This window comes from Condylostylus longicornis, unplaced genomic scaffold (assembly GCF_029603195.1).
Source record: "Condylostylus longicornis isolate FDR11 unplaced genomic scaffold, ASM2960319v2 ptg000022l, whole genome shotgun sequence".
NCBI classification, from domain to species: domain Eukaryota; kingdom Metazoa; phylum Arthropoda; class Insecta; order Diptera; family Dolichopodidae; genus Condylostylus; species Condylostylus longicornis.
Genome location: NW_026577991.1, coordinates 3,405,426 through 3,426,791, shown reverse-complemented (window position 1 = coordinate 3,426,791; position 21,366 = coordinate 3,405,426). Strand labels below are relative to the sequence as shown.

General features: G+C 22.6%; 1 protein-coding gene across 1 annotated transcript in view; it reads left to right on the top strand.

Moving 5' to 3' along the window:
• Positions 1 to 21,023, top strand: part of LOC129606791 (ribosomal protein S6 kinase alpha-5) — a 50,045-nt gene extending 29,022 nt beyond the window's left edge. Inside the window, exons 3-10 of the mRNA XM_055517350.1 lie at positions 4,352 to 4,485; positions 17,021 to 17,105; positions 17,216 to 17,488; positions 17,548 to 17,784; positions 17,856 to 18,068; positions 18,186 to 18,298; positions 18,377 to 19,070; positions 19,140 to 21,023. Of these exons, the coding sequence (XP_055373325.1) occupies positions 4,352 to 4,485; positions 17,021 to 17,105; positions 17,216 to 17,488; positions 17,548 to 17,784; positions 17,856 to 18,068; positions 18,186 to 18,298; positions 18,377 to 19,070; positions 19,140 to 20,563 (3,173 nt within the window). The 3' untranslated portion in view covers positions 20,564 to 21,023. The remainder of the gene's footprint in view (positions 1 to 4,351; positions 4,486 to 17,020; positions 17,106 to 17,215; positions 17,489 to 17,547; positions 17,785 to 17,855; positions 18,069 to 18,185; positions 18,299 to 18,376; positions 19,071 to 19,139) is intronic.
• Positions 21,024 to 21,366: the final 343 nt, after the last annotated feature.

The following is a 21,366-nucleotide window of genomic DNA, read 5'->3' as shown; positions in this document are numbered from 1 at the left end:
CGTTATAAAATTTAATGTACAACTAAATGTAAATATATCAAAAATGAGCATTATTAATCGATTACAATCGATTGTATTTTATTGAGTTAAGTTTTTAATACTCACCTTAAAGAATACTTTTTGACAATTCTTGATTACAAATAAAGGAATCATTTGACAATGTTCAGACTTTAAAATTATATTTGAATAATTTTAAATTCACTGATATTTTAAATAATTCATTTATAGTTTAAATTCATTGAAACTATAAGTGATTGTTATTCGATGTTATATTTGAATTTAAACTTTTTACTTAATAATTAATATATTTTAAATAAAATATATTTTAAATAAAATTACTTACTTTTAAAAATCATAATTTAAACTAGTTTTTTTATGACCTTATCTCAAGCTTATCAAAATGGACATGTAATCTTAAAACAGAAAAATGAAAAAAAAAAATCATTTTACTTGAAAATCCGGACTATTTTCATGAATATTAATCGAAACTCTGGAGAAGAGAACGTAATAAGGTTCTATTTTTAGTTTAAAGTTTTTGTTTTTACTGTTAAACATTAATTAAATATTTCTTTTTTTTATGTATATTTTATTAAATAAAAGGTAATTGTACTTAGCCAAGGATTATTTTTATTAAAAAAAAATTAAAGAAAGAAAAACAACAAAAGAACCAAAGAATATACTTCTTAATTCTGTGAAACTTGAATTCAAAATATATAAAATTTTTATTATATTTCAATAACATAGTATTAAAATTATAAATGTATTATAAATTTTGGAATCAGTTTATATTAGAAGTAAAAGAAAATTTGTTCAACGCGTATAACGAATATACCTTGTTTGTGCACTATAAGTAGTTCGACTGTGTCCGCACGTTTATGTAGACATAAAGTTGCCATCTAAAACTAATATAAGTGTTTGTTTATATTGTTTAAATCTCTACTGGGAATTTGAATAGAAATTAATGTTTTCTATCTTTGATTTCCTCTCCTGAACAATTTGCAAATCATCATTTAAAATATCTAGAGTTAAATATTGTGAACTTTTCACAATAATTCTTCAAAATTGTGAATTCTTTTCAAAAAATTTTTAACCTTTGTGAATTTTAATCTGTTTTTTTTTAGCAATTTTGAATAATTTTTGATTGTCGCTGTATTCGAGTAATTTTTATGCTTGCACACTTAAAATAAAGACCATTTAGTTGAACGGTTCAAACATTTAGTTTGTCTATAAACTTTTTCATATTTTTTTCTTCTTATTTTTATTTTTTTTTTTAACTTCTTGTCATGTTTTTAATTATAACCTTGCTGAAATTTTTGTATTTTTTTCTTTTATTGTTCTTCTTGTAAACTTTGACTAATTTTTGGTTATTAATTTTAAATACAAATACAAGAAAAAAAAATTTACAAAAATTATGACTGACATTTATCCAAATTGAAATAAAAGAAAAAATAAAAGAATAAAAAATAAAAATTGTTTAAAATTTTTTGAACTTTTGTTAAAATTTTTGTACAAGAGTAAAATGTTTGTTCCTTCATTTTTTATACAATGTACACATACATACAATTTGATGGCTTACAAAGTTGTCTGTATTTCTTCAAAGTTCTCTCCTCCCAGAAATATTTTTGTTTTGAAATTTTCATATTTAATAAACTTGAATAAATAAATATGAAAAATTTATTTTTATTGTGTTTATTCAGTTTGTAACCGAATATTTTTCAGATGATCTAGTAGACGAAATAAAAAAATTCTTAAACATAAATGCATTTTTTTTTATTGTATATTAAAAATTGAATAAATTTTTTTCTAAAATTAAGCATGTATAAAATATTGTTTTACTTTTTTTCAATCGACATCTTAGTTTAGAAGTTGACAAATTTTAAATTGAGCTAAACAATTAAGTGTAAACATTCTCGAGTTCAAAATTACCTGTGGTACTTTTACGAATTTTAGATGTATTCGACAATACAATATTTTTGCTATTTAGAAAACTCGGAGATTAATTATTTTGTTTTAGTTTAATTTCATGAAAAAAAAACTCTCCTTCATATGAAATTTTTATGACATAAGTATCTTTATTAAAGGATGTTCAAATTGTAGGAGAAATTTACTACATAATTTTAAAATATGTTCGAAAAGTATTTAATATGAATTTCTGACTAATGTTTATTGTTATTTTGAAAAAATTTTGCAACTTACTGTAGGCGATGAGTTAGATGGAATTGAGTGAGTCCTGGCATGCAATTACACGAATAAATTGATATTTTTTTAAAATACGTCAATTTTTTTCAAATGTCAAACCCATAGTAAAAGAACAGTTAATTTTTTTTTTGTTGCACAGTCAACATTTTATTCGTGTAAATTAATTTAAAATTCGTGCTAAAAAAAATTTGACCTACGTCACAGTGGTATACATTGACATAAGTACTCTTTCGTGTGAATGCTTTATTTTAATACAAAATTCACATTAATATGACAGCTTTTTGAACGTAATGTTAAGTATTTGAAATATTCTTGAGTATTTACAAGACAAAAATGATGTAATTAATTATAAAAAAATTTTATTCCAATAAATTAATTTTTTTTTTATTATTTTTTAACTATATTTTAACTATTTTACGATTGAAGTAAATTTTCAAATTAGTTTTTGTAATATTTTTCTATTATTGATCAAAAAAACTCTTTTTCAAATAAATTATTCTAAAAGTCGTCCCCCCTCTTACAAAACCCACACAATAAATTTCAATTATTTTATTATTGTCCTTTTATTATTGTGCATTGCCAATAATAATAATAATAACTTTTTTAACAATAATTTTTTTTTATATTGTCGTCGTTCTCGTCGTCGTCGCTTTTTTTTCAATTGATTGCAAACTGTGTTCCTTTTTTGTTTTTGTAAATGTCGTCCTTTTTTACATCAATATTTTGTATACCATTTATTGAAAAAAAAGGTTTTCATATTTAATTTTATGATGAAAGGTATAAGAAGAAACTAAAAAGAGAGAAAAAAAAATTCTTTACTATACTCTACCATTATATTCAATTAAAAATTGAAAGGCGATCTTATATAAATTGTTGTTGTTGTTTTATTTTAGATGTGTACAACATAATTTTAAATGACAAGCCAAGGCTATCAAAATCGATTTATTTAAAAAAACAATGTAAATTGAATTTTTGTTTTTTTTTTTGTTTTTAATTTTCCTTTTCATTTTACATTTTGTTATGGAGCAAATCAATTAAGTAGTACTCAAAATAAATATCCAAAAAAAAAAGTAACTATACTTATTTCAAGATATAAATTTGATGTATATAAAAGATAAAATATAGGTTAAAATGAATAAAAATAAGTAGGTTACCTGCTACTGTATAAAGTGAAATGTTACAAAAGAAAAAAAAAGTTTCAAAAACTAAAAAGTATATTAAAAGAAAAATATTGAAAATTGTGTTTTATGTAAATTGTACCTACTCGTACTTACATGTACTTGTCTAAAAAAAAGTTTTGCTCTAAATTGTCACTCAAGTATCAAAAATAAACAAGAGTAATAAATTTTCAGTCAAAAAATTGTCATAGATTATAAAAATGAAATTAGGATTATAATTGAATAAAAAAAAGGAATTGAGTAATCAGTAATCATTGGTAGATAATCATTCTTGTAGGTAATCATTGGAAAACTAAAAGATGATTCTAGATTATTACAAATCAATAAAACTGGAATTCAACAGTATTAACTCTATAAAATATTGAATACTAATAGAGGTTAATTAAATAATAATTTTCCATTAATTTTTGAGAATTTTTTGAAATTTTCTTTCAATACTTAATTATCCCAAATTACAATAAATTTATTTAAAAATTTCTACATTTGTATGTCATTAAATTTCGAATCAAAAAATTATAAATTTATTATGTGGTTTGTGTCTTACACTATTATTACATAAGTATACGGAATCAATTGTCAATAATTTGAAAATTCAGAATTGACAGAATAAATTATAAAATAATGACGTCTTAAATTTTAATTCTTAACTAACATACCTACCAATATTATTTTTAAAATTTCATTAAAAATTAACTTTTAAAAATTTTAACAAATTTAAAGATTTAAGAAGCTACAAATTTAAAATAAATTTGATGGTCTTGCAATACATATTGTGCCGAAGATGTTGAGATTTTAGAAATAGAAATTGGAATTTCAAAAATATTGAAATTCAATTCGTGTAATCGGAAATAATTAGTGTGAAATTGTTAAATATGTATATTTTTAGTAAATCTAGAATAAATTTAAGAAAATTTGTTTTTAAAATAATAATTATTAAATTTTTTTTACTAATTATGCTTCCTTTTTCATTTTAGCTTATGGTAAAGTATACTTAGTGAGAAAGAAAACTGGGACTGATTGTGGAAAATTATATGCAATGAAAGTTTTGAAAAAAGCTGCAATTGTTCAAAAAAAGAAGACTGCAGAACATACTAAAACAGAAAGACAGGTGAGAGTAACATAATTTTATAATTTTTTCATCCGGAAAACTTTAATTTTGCTATAAAGTTGAATTTAACAAATTCTAAGAAAATTACACTGATAATAGTATTAACATATGTACAAATTATAATGAACAAATTCTGATTGATTATGTCTTATAATAATGCTAAACAATTTCTTAACTTTCCTGTTAAAAAGCATACATTTAGTCCAGCACGTATGTATCTACCAGCACATCTTGTTAATCCACGATACATTTCTTAAATCAATTCTTTTTTATGAATTCAAAGAGGATAGGAGAATGAGAAGATTTAAATGTGATTTCATGACGAAACATTTATCATTTATATGTGATATTGTTCCTTAATTTTAACAAACCTTTCAAATAATTAACTCATTTAAGTATAATTTAGCAAAAGAATGTGATTTTCAAATATGGATAAATATATTTCATCTTGTATCAATATAGATATGTATAAGTATTTATTAGCTATTATTTAACACATAGTTAGTAAGTAAATAAAATATTTAGGGAACATTCCTTTTCTCATTCGTAATATTCTATTGGTATATGTATGTTTAATAAGTTGTACAGAGGAACGAACAATTCACACTTCTCGGTGTTACGTATTGACAAATTGAATATACTCTTCTATATTATTAGTTATATCCGAACGTAAAATATTATTTGCATACATGAAAATTATTAAAAACTATGAAAAGTAGAAAAAATAATGGGTGTAAAATACGTAAAAAATGAGAATCATAAAATTTATCTTCTTAATTCTGCAACTTTTTCAATAACTGCTCTAAATATTCTAAATAAATCGCTGATTTCCAATATCTTTTCCTTATTTTCTGTTTATTTTAAATGTTTTTTTCTTTTAGTTAATTCTAAAATCAATTTATAAAAACTTAAATAACAGTTATGTAGCATAGAATTTATATCACATTTTGCCATGTACACAACTGCTTATGCATATTATATACATATGTAAATATTATGATGTATAAATGTATATACAGTGATATACTTTAAATATAGTTCAACTATGGCACATGTCACATTTCTACTACTTATGTGTGCTGGATACGCTGTAATGAAGTATTTAAATACATATGTATTTTAAATTTAAATATAATGTTTTGTATGTGCGTTATGTGTGTATTTTAACATGTACACACAACGTACATAATTTTTTACATTTTTTTATTTCTGTTTTTTTTTGTATTTCTAAAATAAACAAGCAAATTCTTTCTTTTCAACTTTTCCATTTTCAATTCTCGTTTAAATTTCGTGCTACTTTTTCTTTCTTTTTAAATTTCTTATTTTTATTTTGTTTGCTTTTCATTATTCTGTTCTTATTTTTTTAGCAAATGCCTTCTATTACCTGTAAAAAAAAATTCCGGTTTATTTTTTTTTTACTTTCAAATCCCGTTACAAAATACCGGTAAAATTTTATTTTATTTGTTTTTTTCAAATTACGGGAGTATATTTTAAGGTAGTTAGTTTTATGTTTGTGTTTATGTGATTTTTTTAACTATACAAAATGTGGTTAATATTGTAAAAAGAAACATGAACCAATAAAGTAGAAGAAAATAAGTAAAAAAAAAAATGTAACATGCAAGCGAAGGAGAAGCGCAAATAATAAACAAGAAAATATTCCTTTATACGAACAACAAAAATGTATTCCTGTTAAAAATAAGAGAAATGAAATCTTGTAATGAAGACTGGGGTAGGAAACGCCGAATTTAAATAATAATTATTAAAAATAAAATTAAATTTATAACTGTCGTACATATTCTTTATGTATATTGGATTGAATTTAACGAAATTCAATCCAAATGCAGTACGTTTACTGCAAAATTTCAATCTCATTGAAAATTCGGCATGTTACATTTTTTTTAATAACTCAATCAGTCTAAAATTTATAATTTTTGTGCAATTGTACTACACTTATATTTTTCGTTTCGATATTATTTCCTTCGTCGATCTTGTCACACGCCATTGAATCAACTAGAATAATGTATTGAAATGGAAGGATGATTATTTTTTTTTTACTTATTATTTATTCCGTTATTGTTCATGATTTTTGTAATATTATGTAGGTATTTCATAAAAATAACAAGATATGACCACAGAGATCGATTTTGAAATTAAGCTACTTATATATAGCAACTATATACATACATACATACATACAGAGTGTTATAGAAATATATAACTACAGCTTAAAATTTATATTAAGAACAAAGTATAAAAATGAAAAATCATTTCTTTAATTTATTTTCAATTTCGTATGTATGTGCTTGTGTTGTTAAATGTGTGTAAAAGTTTGTACAAATATAATTTATTGATTTACTTGTTGCAAATAATCAAGCATCAAATTATGAATATGAGACTAATGCCAATATATTTGTATATAATTGAAAAGGAAGATAATAAATGAAATTTATTTTGAGCAGTACATATGTACATGTAGAATTGTAACAGAAAAGTAATAATTAACTTGTTGCTAGCATCACTAATGTGACATTTTTTTTTATACAATAATGTCCACGTCAGGATTAGGCTTAATTTTGTTTGTCAAACTTGTATAAAATTATTATTGACTTTATAAAGGTTTCTAAAAAAATAATTATATCATATTTTATATCATTGTTGTAGCTTAAATATTCAGAACCTGGTGTTTATTTTCGAAATCAAATATTGACATGCTTAACTACATAATGTAAATTAAAATAACAGATATTTGCGTTCCTTTCATAAAGAGAATTTTACGTTCCAAATGAGTGTAATATTTTTAGTCAACCTAAAGCAGTGTAGTTAGTTTGAAAATTTATTCCAATAGATGGCCATTTTATTTTATATATAAAGTAGTATGAACTATTGCGGCGAAATTCATAATTAGTCTTACATTCAGACCCGTTATAAATTTAGCAACTACAAAACTTGCATGAAAATATAAATTTCTCAAAAAATGTTATCAGGTTCAAATTCAGGTTGAATTTCTGAAGTATTTTCTTTTTTGTATTCTTGTTTGTTTATTATACATTTTCATATAATATTAATCCCGTTGTACAATTTATAAATATTTACGTGATGTACTTATATATGTATGTATATACTTTTATTCCACTTTCATTTAAGATTTTCTTTTACAGCAATTTTTTTTTTTTTTAAGTCCCTTATTAATAATATTATTACTTATTTGTTATACTATCAAGCTACTGTATAAAAAAAAAATGTTGTAAAGATTTTTTTCTTTTATTTACTTAAAATTGTAAATTGTTATACAATAAAAATTGTAAGCTTTGTAAGGAATAAAAGTGCAAAATACTTGAGGGGAGGGGGAAAGTTAATTAAACCAAAGTAAAATATAATAAGAATAAGTAAGTGTCATCTTTTATTGAAATAAATTTAATTGAGATTCTCATTTTTCTTATTTTAATGAACGTATAAATGTCAGCTTTATAATAGTGAACCAAGTATTTCCTATTCTACATTTATGAAATGAAAATATTCTGGTATATGTGAACGTATCTCTATCGATAATAATATAGGATTTTTTGAAATTTTGACTCAAGAATTCTGCAATCTGCAGCCTTTCGATAATAAATATTTCAATAGTATATTTGCTGATGTCAAAGTCAGATACATTAAAAGTTTAAAGTGTGATTAGCAAATTGTCAAAATTTTCGAGAAATTTATGATGCTCCTAACATCAGGTTCTCTTCAATTTAATCTTTAAGATTGTTTCTCTTAAACTTTTACTCTATTTTTTTCAATGTTCGCATTTTTCCGAAGTCTACTCACTCATATTCGGATTACGAAATAATTAAAAAGTTTTTGTATTTTCAAATTTCTTGCTTTCTCAATAATGTTTGCGCATAAAATGTTATACTCGAATTACAATTGATTTCGTAAGTAATTTGATATTAAAATTGATTTTTATTTTATTTCTTTTTTTGAAATTCTATCAAACAAAGTAATAAATTATTAAATAAAATTAACTTAAATTCAATAAAAATTTAAATACTTTAAGTATATATAACAAGTAGAGGCATGTTAATATTGTAAATTGTAGTTGAAATTGATTTTAAAAAATAAAAATTTTTTTTAAGGGATTGATGGAGGGGCAGTGGCGGGAAAATAAATGTAAAACGATTGTGTCAATAATCAACATTATTTTGTCTTCTTTGTTTGTTTGTTTGTTGTGCTGCTTTTGTTGTTTTTTTTGTTACTTTGTTTCTTTTATTTTTTTTTTGTCTCCATAATAATTTTCTCTGTGGTTGCACATCAGCTGAGTTTTGTTACTTATTATTATTGTGCGAGATTGTGTAATCTCTGTGTATGTCGAAAGAAAAACAATTTAACTTAAATATTGTGTGCTTGTTTTCTGTTCTACAATATGAAAAAAATAATTACATATAACTATAAGTACATACTTATTTTTTATTTTTTATTTTGTGGGTTTTATGAGGTTTCTTGAAAACAAAAATGACAAGAAAATATAGAAAATAAAATATGTAATCATTGTTTACAAAAAAAAAAAAATTAAATTAAATTGTGATAGGGTCCCATAAATTTATCATGACTTAAAATTAATTTGGTTTTATATACTTTTCTTATGTACAATTTACGCCGTGTTACCAGATCACATTTGTCGAATAATCATAATACTCGTATGTTTTCTTATTATGTTGTTTTAAATATCCTATCTCTGTTTTTATGTGTTAATTTAAATTAAAAGGAGGTTATTAATACGAATCGAGTCTCTCCTGTCGTCCATAATATTTAAAAGAAAAACTCTGACACGCTTCAACGACAAGCTCTACGAATCCAGCACTTAGAATTCGATCATACACCTCTTGAATTTTGATTCCGGGACTTTGGGTTTGGCTCAGTAATTTTGTTTTAAATAATTTAATGTGTAAATAAATTAATGAATTTCGCTAATGATAGGCCGCCTAAACAGTGATTATCGATTACATATGTATTCGATACCAATTTCATAAACATTTTAATATTATACTGGCAACATCTGACTAATTGTAATCATTATTATTATGGTTTTACTTATATTAAACAATTTTATTTATATAAGTTTTGTTTTTATTTTTCTTCAAATTCTTATCATTCGGTTTTAAGTACAGATACTTATATATAAATGAGTGTCTGTATACATGTGGGCAGATATAAAAATATTTTGTTATACACTGTGGTTTTATAATGTTATTCAATTTTAAATAAATAGAGTTCAAGTAATAATATTGTGACATTTTTATGAATTAAAATATACGTAGTATTTATAATTTGAAATTACGTACACTTGTACATATATATACAATTATATTAATTTTATTAAAAAAAAATACTCATTTACCTCATCTTTTATAAAATTTATATTAGACTACAATAAAAAACGATAAGAGAAATCTAAAGAAAAAAATGTACATATGTATGTATGTATGTTTGTACAAATATTTAAGTATGAAAATCATAAATTATTTTATGACAATTTGAAGTATTCACGAATATAAAAGTTTATTTCTTTTTCGGATTTGTTTGATTTGATGCTCTCTTAGATAATTATGTGATATGCTTTGTTTGTTTCCAAAAGAAATTGCGTATTGACCTCTAGTGTTGTTTTTTTGTTATTATTATGACGTGTGCATGTTTTTTCATTTTGTTTTTCTAGTAACGCAAACAAAAATTGATTTGTGCGTTCAGCTTTAGTCTTTCTATACATTAATTATGGAATGTAAATACATGGACATTCTGTAATTTGTTATAAAAAACTTGAATTTTTCAAAATATTATGCAATATTATTATTAAAGAATAACAAGTTTCAAAAGTCAAATTAGTATTTTGAAATAATCCAAATATGTAGATATAAAATGAATATTACAAAATTATTTGTGTAGCATACATACATAAGTATTTATTTAATTGTAAAATTGTTATTTATCATACATACATGCATACTTAAGTGAGCAACTATGAATTTATATGTATAACACAAAAATGTACATACATACATATTTATTCATATTCCTACTCAATAACACAATATGAATCATATAACGGATTAAGTTTAAATTACTCAAGAAATTTTTGTTTTTAATTTAAATTATTGATTGTAATTCATATAGTATCCAATATAACAGTAATTAAATAAAATGGAGAAAGCGCTATTTAAATTTATTACTTAGTCATTTTATTATTTTCACATATTTAATTTTTATTTCATACAATTTATCATTGCATTTTCACGTGTCACATACATGTATGATTCTAAAGTTCAAACTTTTTTTGTTTTGTTTTTAAATATTAATTATTAATGAAGTTGTAAATAAAATTTTAATTGTTGTATTGTAGTAAATTTGCATGTAAAATAAGAAAAAATAATTTAGAACAGAATTAATCTGTTATAAATTATTAGTTTTTTTTTTAAATTATTATGGTTGTGGTGCACGTGTCTTTAAAATTTATTAGCCCAATTGTGAATTTGTTTTTTTTGTATTGTATGTGTGTACCTTAAAATATAACACTTAAATAAATGTTTTCGTTTATATTTATAATTTTCTGAAAAATTCTGGAAAATTATTTTATATTTAATAAAATTTCTCCTCTTTTATTCCTTTTTCACAAATATTTATATTCATTACCATAATTTTAATTAAAATTCATTATAAACAACAATTTATATAATATATATTGGTGCACATGTCAATGTACGTACATATATTTACTCGCGCTCGAATATTTTATTGTAAATATTATAATGCAGAAAACTGAAAATAAAAAATAAAATTCTTTGTTAATGAAAATGCACTTGAAGTGCAATTTTTACTAAGCATTTAAGTATATACAATAATGTATATATTCATATATGTATAACAGAATAAATTTTTAGATAACACTATGGTTTGGTGTTACTGAATAGTATAAAAAATTTGTTTGAACGTTTAGAATTTTAAAAAAAATTAAATGAAAATTTTTTACAAAAAGTAGTTTAGAAAGTACTTAGATAATTTCCAAGCATGTCTTTTTTTCTAAAACTGTTATAATTTTACAAAAATAAAAAAAAATGTATGTAAATAGTAAATACCAATATATACATACATGTATGTATGTATATTTGGGTTCTTGGAGATTTTGAGTAAATTATTAAAATTTTGTTGACCATTTCAGAAATAATTAGGTCAAAGTCTATGATTATATTAAGTCAAAGTCGGCTTAATATAACAATATTTTTCTGACAGAATGTTTCAATTAATATTTTACATATTTTTTTGTATTATGTAAAAATATTTCTTTATAATTTAAATTCATGATATCTAAATACCCTCGTCTAAACTGCTACTAACATTAATATCTTGACCAAATATTTTTATTTTCTTTTCGCATTTAGCAAATTCTGTCAAATATCAATAAAATTGTGCTAAACATGTGAACGTGTAATACATAATAAGCATGTGTGTACATATGTATATACATTATTTTCTCACTAATCAATATGTATAACAGTTGGGCTTGATCATAACAATTTTATAAAATTAAAAACGTAACTGCTGGTATACAAATATTTTTTTTTATACAAAAATAAAATTTATTGTATTTATTATTATTAAATGGTTATGTAATTGAAATGTATAATTGTTTTTCATAGACATATGTATGTATGTATACATAAACGAGAATATGTACATAAAAAAGAAAACAAGTTTTCTATTTTTGTTATAATAAAAAAATTAAATGGACAAAATTTCACGTGTTAGATTAAGTAAATTTTTAAGTATTTTTTTTTCAAAGATTTAATTTCAATATAAACAAGTGGTTTTCCAATAATAACAATTATACTGATTGATAAAATTATGTTAATGTTATACATACATACATACATACATATAATTGTATATGTAATTTATTATCTCTTATTCGCTGATTAAATTTTAAAATTTATAAAAAATACAAAATTTATTTTAGATTATGAATTTTTGTATATTTAAAATTCAATTTATTTTTAAAATTTTTGCTAAAAATAGATTTGATAAATTTCTATTTTTTGTTTTTAATAAGATTTGATTAATTATTAGAATTTAATATTGAAAAAAAAAAATTTGAAATAAAATTTTGTTTCAGTGTATATTTTGTTTAAATGCATATTGGCCATATTTACACGTGCTTATTTACACGTTTGAACGTATAATTACAACGACCATTCTTTTATGTTTCTCAAATACTCTCACCTATTTTAAAAATATAAAATCAAAATACAATTATTTGTAGGAGGGGAGTGGGTTTGAAAAGCATAAAATAAATTTTGTGTATACGCTCGGAGCACATACACATAACGTTAATGTAATTAAAGGCCTTTTGAGAAAAAGAGAAATTATATAACTAGTATTCAAATTATTAGAGTTATTTTCACTGTTATAATATTCAGTTTCCGAAAAGATCAAATATATTCGGCGTTTAAACCACATTTCGGTAAAACGTGCCATTAACAAAAAAAGTATAGAATTTCTTTACTCAGCATTTGTATAGCTAAAATCGATTAATAGCAAGTTAATCTGAAATTTACTTCACCCAACAGTTTGAGTTAAGATTTGCAGTTTGAGAGGAAATCATATTGTATGTGTGTACTTATTTGTATTATGACACTTGGAATTTTATTATGTATAAGAATGTTAATAAATTTTAATATTGAAAACTTAAAATTTATGTAATTTAAAAATTTAAAATTATTTTTAAAAATCAAAGTTAAATACTTACTTAAAAAATAATTTCATGGCTTTGAAAATAATCAAAAGTTCAAACTTTCTCCACCTTTTTTCTCTTTTTTTTTTAAGTTTTCCGAATTTGTAGGTATTGTGTTTTTTTTTAATTTTTTTTTCGTTTCAATTATTTTAATGTTGTTGAATTTTTGTGAGCTTTTAACTTTTGTTTTTTTTTATGTTTTTAAAGAGGAGAGAACAAGAAGAATAAGAAAAATAATTTTTTTCAAGGCATATGTATGCACACATGCAAAAAATGTGTATATGTATATTTACAAACACATAAGTAACGTATATAGGAAAAACAAAGAAAGAAAGCAATGAGAATGTCATTAATTTACAAATAAACGAAAAAAAAATAAATTTTTTTGGTAGAGAAAATAAAAAAATTATTTATATGCCTTTTATATATGTATAACATAATCAGATTCCATAACGCGAATCCGGATTTCATTAAGTAACAACAATAACACTGTATGAAAATAATATTACAGTTTTGCTGTTAATCAGACAAGTTCTTTAATTTTGTTCAATATATTGCTACCTGGGAAACCGTGTCTCATCTAATGATTAATGTTTAATTAATGAATAAAAAATGAAGTTAAAAATTGATCATAAACTCTTTTAATTAGATTTAAAGTAAAACAAACCAATATTGTTAATTAAATGAAAATTTTAACTGAAATGATAATGCAAATGTGAAAAATTTTAATGCCATAAATTCTTATACCTTTCATGTAGAACAGATATTGATTCTAATGGTCCGTTCTTCTTCTATTTACTTATTTATTTATTTACATTTAAAATAGCTTATTAATAAGGATAAAATTAGTTACATATATTCTCGGATGGGAAGGCTACCTTAAGCACCCTTCTTCTTTTCAATAGAATTTTCAATTACAAAAATTTTTTGCATATTTTTAGGGGAACATTATTGATAACCTGAAATATTTGATTAACATTTTAAATACTTAAGTGAATAGAATGTAAGTGAAACTACAGACGCTTCTCAATTTTTATTTCTATGTTATAAAAATAAGTAAACCAAATAATTTTCCCTACTTCTCACTTTCGTTTGTGTTATATAGGGAACAAAAAGAATAATCAAAAAAAAATAATTTTTTTCCTATCTGTTAAAATTGAATAAAATCATTTTGCTCGACGTGATCTCGAGCATGTTTTTTGTTGTATGCAATTTGAATGGATGTAAAAATAGGGAAAAAAAGTGATGCAAAAAATATGAATTAAAATTTTCATATTCCTATATGTAAAGATTTAAATACGAGGGTTAATATTGTGAATATTTAAATTTTAAAAGTTTTTTGACAAGTTCCTTCTAAATTTAAATCTATCTATGTTAACACATAAATTGAAAAAAAATATTTATTTAAATACCAAATCACTTATACTTAAATGCGGCAGAAACTCAATACATTTCTAATATTTTGACATGTCAACGCGTATATTAATATATGTATATATGTACGTATGTGTATAAGATCTTATATCAAGCGTCAATAACACAAAATAATACTTTAGAGATTTTCATTATACAAATCTGTAATAAGAAAAATAAAAAATGAAAGAAGAATTCAATAAAATTTTTTATTGAACATTTTTTTTTTTTATAGCAAAACTTTTGAAATATTTTGTGAAAATGCGACATGCTATTGAAAAACACAAAAAACAAAAAGCTTCTTTTTTGCGATTGCGGTTGCGTAAGCAAAATTAAAGAAAGTTAACCAACCAGCTCAATATAAGTATAATGTAATTCATAAATTAATTCGTATCGACATGCATACATACATATATGAAAGTATACATTCAAACATAACAAACACACATATGTTTCTTTCTGGTAGTACAGTACAATGCAAAAGTATTTGACATATTTGAACATTATATATTTATATATAAATCAAAGTATAATAGTGTAAAATAATTTTTGATTGTATGAAATTAAATTATAATAACACTTTATTTTTATATTTTAATTAACTAAGTATAGAAATTTCATACACACATATGTACGAGTACGTTATATATATACAGTATTTTATTTGTATTGCATGAAAGAGGGTTTAATTTTTCCAAAATTGTGAGGATGCGTGAACTTTTTTTGTTTGTTTTTGTTGAATATTTTTTTAGAATTTCAGAAATTTCGATTAAACTAAATTCAAATTTTAAATATTTTAATGGTAAATATTTGCAAATTGAATAGTTTTTTTTTATATACTCGTATGTATGCGCGTATATATATATGTATATGAGGTGAAACTGTGTACTTCAGAAAGCAAATTGTTACAGACTCACGTTTCATTAAAAGAAATTGATATTTTTGCCAAGTTTACTAAATCTGGTAACAGCAAACTATTATACATAAATTTTTAATAATTTTTTTAAAAATCAATTAAAATTTATGATTTAGAAATTGAAATGAAGAATATGTCAAATTAAAAACTGTTTGTTGCTCAAATGCTAATCTGCTCTTTAAGTTTAAAAGTTAATATGAAATTTCCTTTCCTTGATTTTTGGAATTTTAAACCAATGTAAAATCTAAAATAAGAATCAGAGTAGAATGTTAAATTTAAAATTGGTAGTAAATTTTAAAAATTTTTATTATTTTGTCAAAAGGAATGAATATGTTCGATTTGATTTTAAAATTTCTTAATTGTCTTTATTTTCTTCTTCATTTCATTTTGAAAGTAAGTCTGAGGTGTGTGAATTGCATTGGTAACAGTAAAGTTTTTTTTTTTTTGCTGTTGTTGATAATTTTGATGGTGTTGCCATCGAAATGGTATAAAAATATGATTGCGATTCATTTTGTTGATCTGCTGATCTGTTATTATTTTCGGACATTTATTTTTTTTTTATTATATTTTTTGATTATGCATACAAGTATGTACATGCATTCATACAAATGTAAACATAATATATACATATGTACGTATTTATAAGCATATACGCGAAAAGTTAGTGACCTCGTTTTTAAATGGTAATGTTTTTTTCTTGTTCATTTTTGATTGAAAGAGCAATAAAAATAAGACTTTTAAATAAATTTTTAATTAAAAACAAAAATTATATTGGTAGACATTTAAAATTGAAAACCTACAAAAGAAAAACGAAGTAGTAAAAGAAAATCAAGATTTTTTAACTATTAATGCGCAATACTTTAAAAAAAAATTTAATAAAAATGTCCTATGATGGTTCAAATTCAAATAAATTTAACAATCACAGTAACTTTTTGTAATACTTAATACGCAATGTCATTTCTCTGTTTCGTACTGATATTATCAAGTACATTCTTCAAACTAGAGATATTCTAGAATATAAATTACGGTACAGAACAACAGTCTCTTAAATAAAATTCAAATAGAAATTAAATTAGTATTAAATATTTTCATATATGCAAGCTATCTAGTGTTTGTCACACAATTGTCAATCAGTTGAATATTCCCATGTCATTTCCTTACCCTCTTAATAATTATACTAAATTTATTTTTGGCTACAAAAACAAACTCGATTTGTCCTAACCTTTTAATAATCGACTTAAAAAAGTAGAATCGAAGTAATGTCACTGACTGGAATTTTCGATACTTATTTCGATATTTATTTCACTTATTTCTTTGTAAAGTCGCCGCTAACAACATTAATTTATAAAAAATAAATTATTAATTATTATTTATTTTATTATTAAATTTTGATTCTTAATATTAGATTTCAGAAATATTTTAAAACATATTTTTTTGTATTACAGGTCCTTGAATTAATACGCTCAAGTCCATTTTTAGTAGAAATGCACTACGCATTTCAAACAGAAGAAAGACTCTACTTAGTTTTAGGTAAAATTATTTTAGATTTTTAAATAATTTTGTTATATTTATGAAAATGATTCAATATTATTTTTAAGAACAAATATTCAATTGATAAAATTATTTTTTTTTTTTTTTAGATTACGTTAGTGGCGGAGAACTTTTTACACATTTATATAAAAATGAACATTTTACTGAAGATGAAGTCCGTATATATATAGCAGAAATAGTTTTGGCCTTAGAACAATTGCATAAATTAGGTGTAATATACAGGGATATTAAATTAGAGAATATATTATTGGATGCTGATGGGCATATTGTAATAACAGATTTTGGTTTATCAAAAGAATTATCACCAGGATCAAATGAAAGGGCATACAGTTTTTGTGGTACATTAGAATATATGGCACCAGGTATATTTATTAATTTTATTTAAAAAAAAAAAAAAATTATTTTGTTTTCTAATTTTAAGAAATTGTACGTAATAATTCTGGACATGATACCGCTGTTGATTGGTGGTCAGTAGGTGTTTTGACTTATGAACTTTTAACTGGTGCATCACCATTTACAGTTGTTGAAGAACGAAATTCTCAACAAGATATTTCAAGGAGGATATTACGGATTGATCCACCTATACCGAACGATTTAGGAGCTGATACAAAAGATTTCATATTAAAATTATTAGTTAAAGATCCAAAAAAGAGATTAGGTAAACTTTTTGCAAACAAATTATAGTTAATTTAAAAAAAAAAAATTTATAACTATTTTTTCTTTTAATAGGAAAAAGTAAAGCTGATGCATCTGAAATTAAATCTCATCCATTCTTTAGGAAATTAGATTGGGAAAAATTAGCCAAAAAACAAATAAAAGCACCATTTAAGCCAGTTATTACAAATGAATTAGATACAAGTAACTTTAGTGAAGAGTTTACAAGTCTTCCATTAAGAGAATCTACAGCTATATCTCCACCAAATTCAAATAGATTATTTAGAGGTAAGCATAAAGCTACTATTTTATGTAGTTTACTTTTTGATTGAACAGTATTTTTTAATTATAAAATTCTTTTTTATTATGTATATGTACAATTTGTTTCTTTCACTTATATTGTAGGCTATTCATATGTGTCACCGAGACATAATTTGAAACGTAATCCACAATTGCAACATCGGGAACCACAAAAAGAAATTATTTCTAATAAATGGACCATAACAAATGCTGAAAAGGTAAAAAATTTTAACATTTTTCACAGAAAAAATCGTAAATCGTGTTAGATATTAAATGTTTTCTTTTCTCTTTATTAGCAAAACTCTGCATTCTATAAGGAATATGACTTAAATCCAGCAATTATTGGTACTGGATCATTTTCAGCTTGCTTTAAATGTCGTAGAAAATCCACAAATGAAGAATTTGCAGTTAAAATGATACGTAACTCACATTTCAATCGTGAAGAAGTTCGTATATTAAGAATGTGCAATCATCCACATATTGTTAGATTACATGAATGCCTTACCGATAGTCATTATACATATATTGTTATGGAATTACTTGGTAATGAAGAATTATATAGTCGTATTAAAGCAACAAATGGTAATGGATTGCCAAAAGATAAAGTAAAATTATATTTTTCCGAGATTCTAGATGTTATGTATTATTTACATTCAAATAATATTGTTCATTGTGATTTAAAACCCGAAAATATTTTGTTTAAAACTAAAAATTCTGATATATTAAAGTTAGTTGATTTTGGTTATGCACATTATTTATATAATGACACAGAATGGGAAGATATACCACATTTTACATTAGATTATGCAGCACCAGAATTATTAAAATCACCAAAAGTAATATTTTCAAAAGCATGTGATATTTGGGCATTAGGTGTTATATTGTATACAATGTTATGTGGTCAATCACCTTTTCGGCATAATAATAATGAAAGTAAATATGATATAAGACAAAATATTTTAGAGGGAAATATAAACAGAGAAACTCGAGGTAAATAATTATATAACAAAAATAATATCTTTAAATTCTTATTTTAATGGGTTTTATCAATTTTTTAAGGTTGGAGAAGTGCAAGTGAAGACTTAAAAGATTTAATAGAAAAAATGTTAACAATATCATATCGTAAACGTGCTACAATTGAACAAATATGTAAACATATATGGGTAATAAATACTCTTAGAAAATCAGGCTCAAAACAATTACAACAGGAGCAACAACAATTGTATCAACAAGATGATAACTATTATTATATTTACGATGATAGAAATAATAGCGATGAAGTTCAATTTATTGAAGAAGAATTATTAACATTTAATTCAATGCCACAACAGAAACCAATAAGAGCTTATAAAAATCATCATAACACTAATTTACTTGATTATTCTCCGCAACAAAAGAAAACACAACATGAGCAAAATATATATCAATATCATCATAGTCATCAGCCCATAGTTATTGAAAATATTAAACAACAACAACAACATTTACATCGTAATATTCAAAAAGACTCTAATTCATCAAATATTTCAATTGTTTCAATATCAACTGATAGTAGTCAAGGTGGTATAGAAAGTGAAGGCGGTACAACAAGTGGTTTAGGACGTAGTAAAAGTTCAAATGCATCAGTTGATCGTGCTACTTTAAGTTTTGATAAAACTCCAATTACTGATAATAATAATGATAATATATTATATGTTCCTGATATGGAGGAAATTGAAAAATTAACATTGGAAAAACAAAAAGAAATAAAAAAATTAAATGAAATCAATATTAATAACATAGATGAAAATGGTGGTGAAGAATTTTATGGATTTGATAAAAAAGATAATATGAAGAAGTTTGATAGATCATCAATACAAGATATTTTTAAAAATGTAATAGAAAATTTTATAAGTGTCAAAAAAGAAAGACAAGAATCATTAGATAGTGAAGAAGATTTTATTGGATTTAATAATAATGAATTAATGCATTTTACAAAAAATAATCATTCTATTCAAATACCTGAATTACCTGTTGTAAAACCATTAGAAATAACATCAACAGAAATTGCATCAAATGAATTATCAAACAGAACAATAGCGGTACCAAAAAGGAGAGGACGAAAACCGAAACATATGAAAATTAATACAATTAGTGATAGTTCAAAAACAACAACAATTGATATGGATAAAACTAAAGATAATATAATAATTAATAATATTAATAAAAATATCAATAATATAATAAGTAGTAATAATTATAACCATATTGATAATACAGAAAAATTAAGTTCAAATATAAGAGATAATCAAAATAATGTTAGCAGTAAAACAAAAACGATTATTGAAAATAAATTAAATAAAGAAATTATTATTGAAGAAAAGAAAAATGTAGAACAAGTACAAAATTGGGGACCTATGACACGATCCAGAAGACGTCGTGAAGAAATATCAGATCGTAGCGATTTATTTAAAGGTTATAATCCAAAACGAATGAAAAAATGATTTTTATTTAATTATATAGTTTATTATTATTTTTATTATTACCATTATTATTATTTTTATAAATATTTGTGCTTTTAATGTGTTTTGTCTTTTTTTTTTTATGTAATTTTTAATGATACAAATAATTTGTTGATTGAAGAAGAAAAAAAAAGTTTTTTTTTTTTATTTTTCCCATGTTTGCATACATTTAAAATTTGTTTATATATATTTGATTAAGAATTCTGTTTTCTTATTAAGAATAGTTATATAAATACTTTAAAATTTGTATAAATAAAACTTATAAATACTTTATTTTATCGTCGTTTTGTTTATTTTTATTTAAGGAAATTAAATTTTATGTATTCAAAATACATAATATAGACATTAGTATATAAAATATTCTAAATATTTGCTTTATGTGTTGTCATACACATATATTATATATATATTTTAGTTTCGTTTTTCTTAGTTTTAATTATTAAATGAATATAATGTAATATTATTAGCCGAAAAAAGGAATTATATATAAATGAAATCATAAATTTCTTTTTTGTTATAGAAAATTTCATTGTAATTTTAAATTATTTTATTATTTTTTTCTGTATATTATTAATTTGAAGATTTTTTAATTGATTAATTTAAAAATATAAAAGCACAATAATTAATTTTTATATGAAACTTTTATGTAAAATACGTTCTTCAAATCTTTCATTATTAATAATTAATAATTATTAATAAAACTTTTTATTAATAATTATTTAAATAATAATTGTTTAAGAAATTTGAAGCATAAGATTTTTTTATTCAAATAAATAGAACTAAAA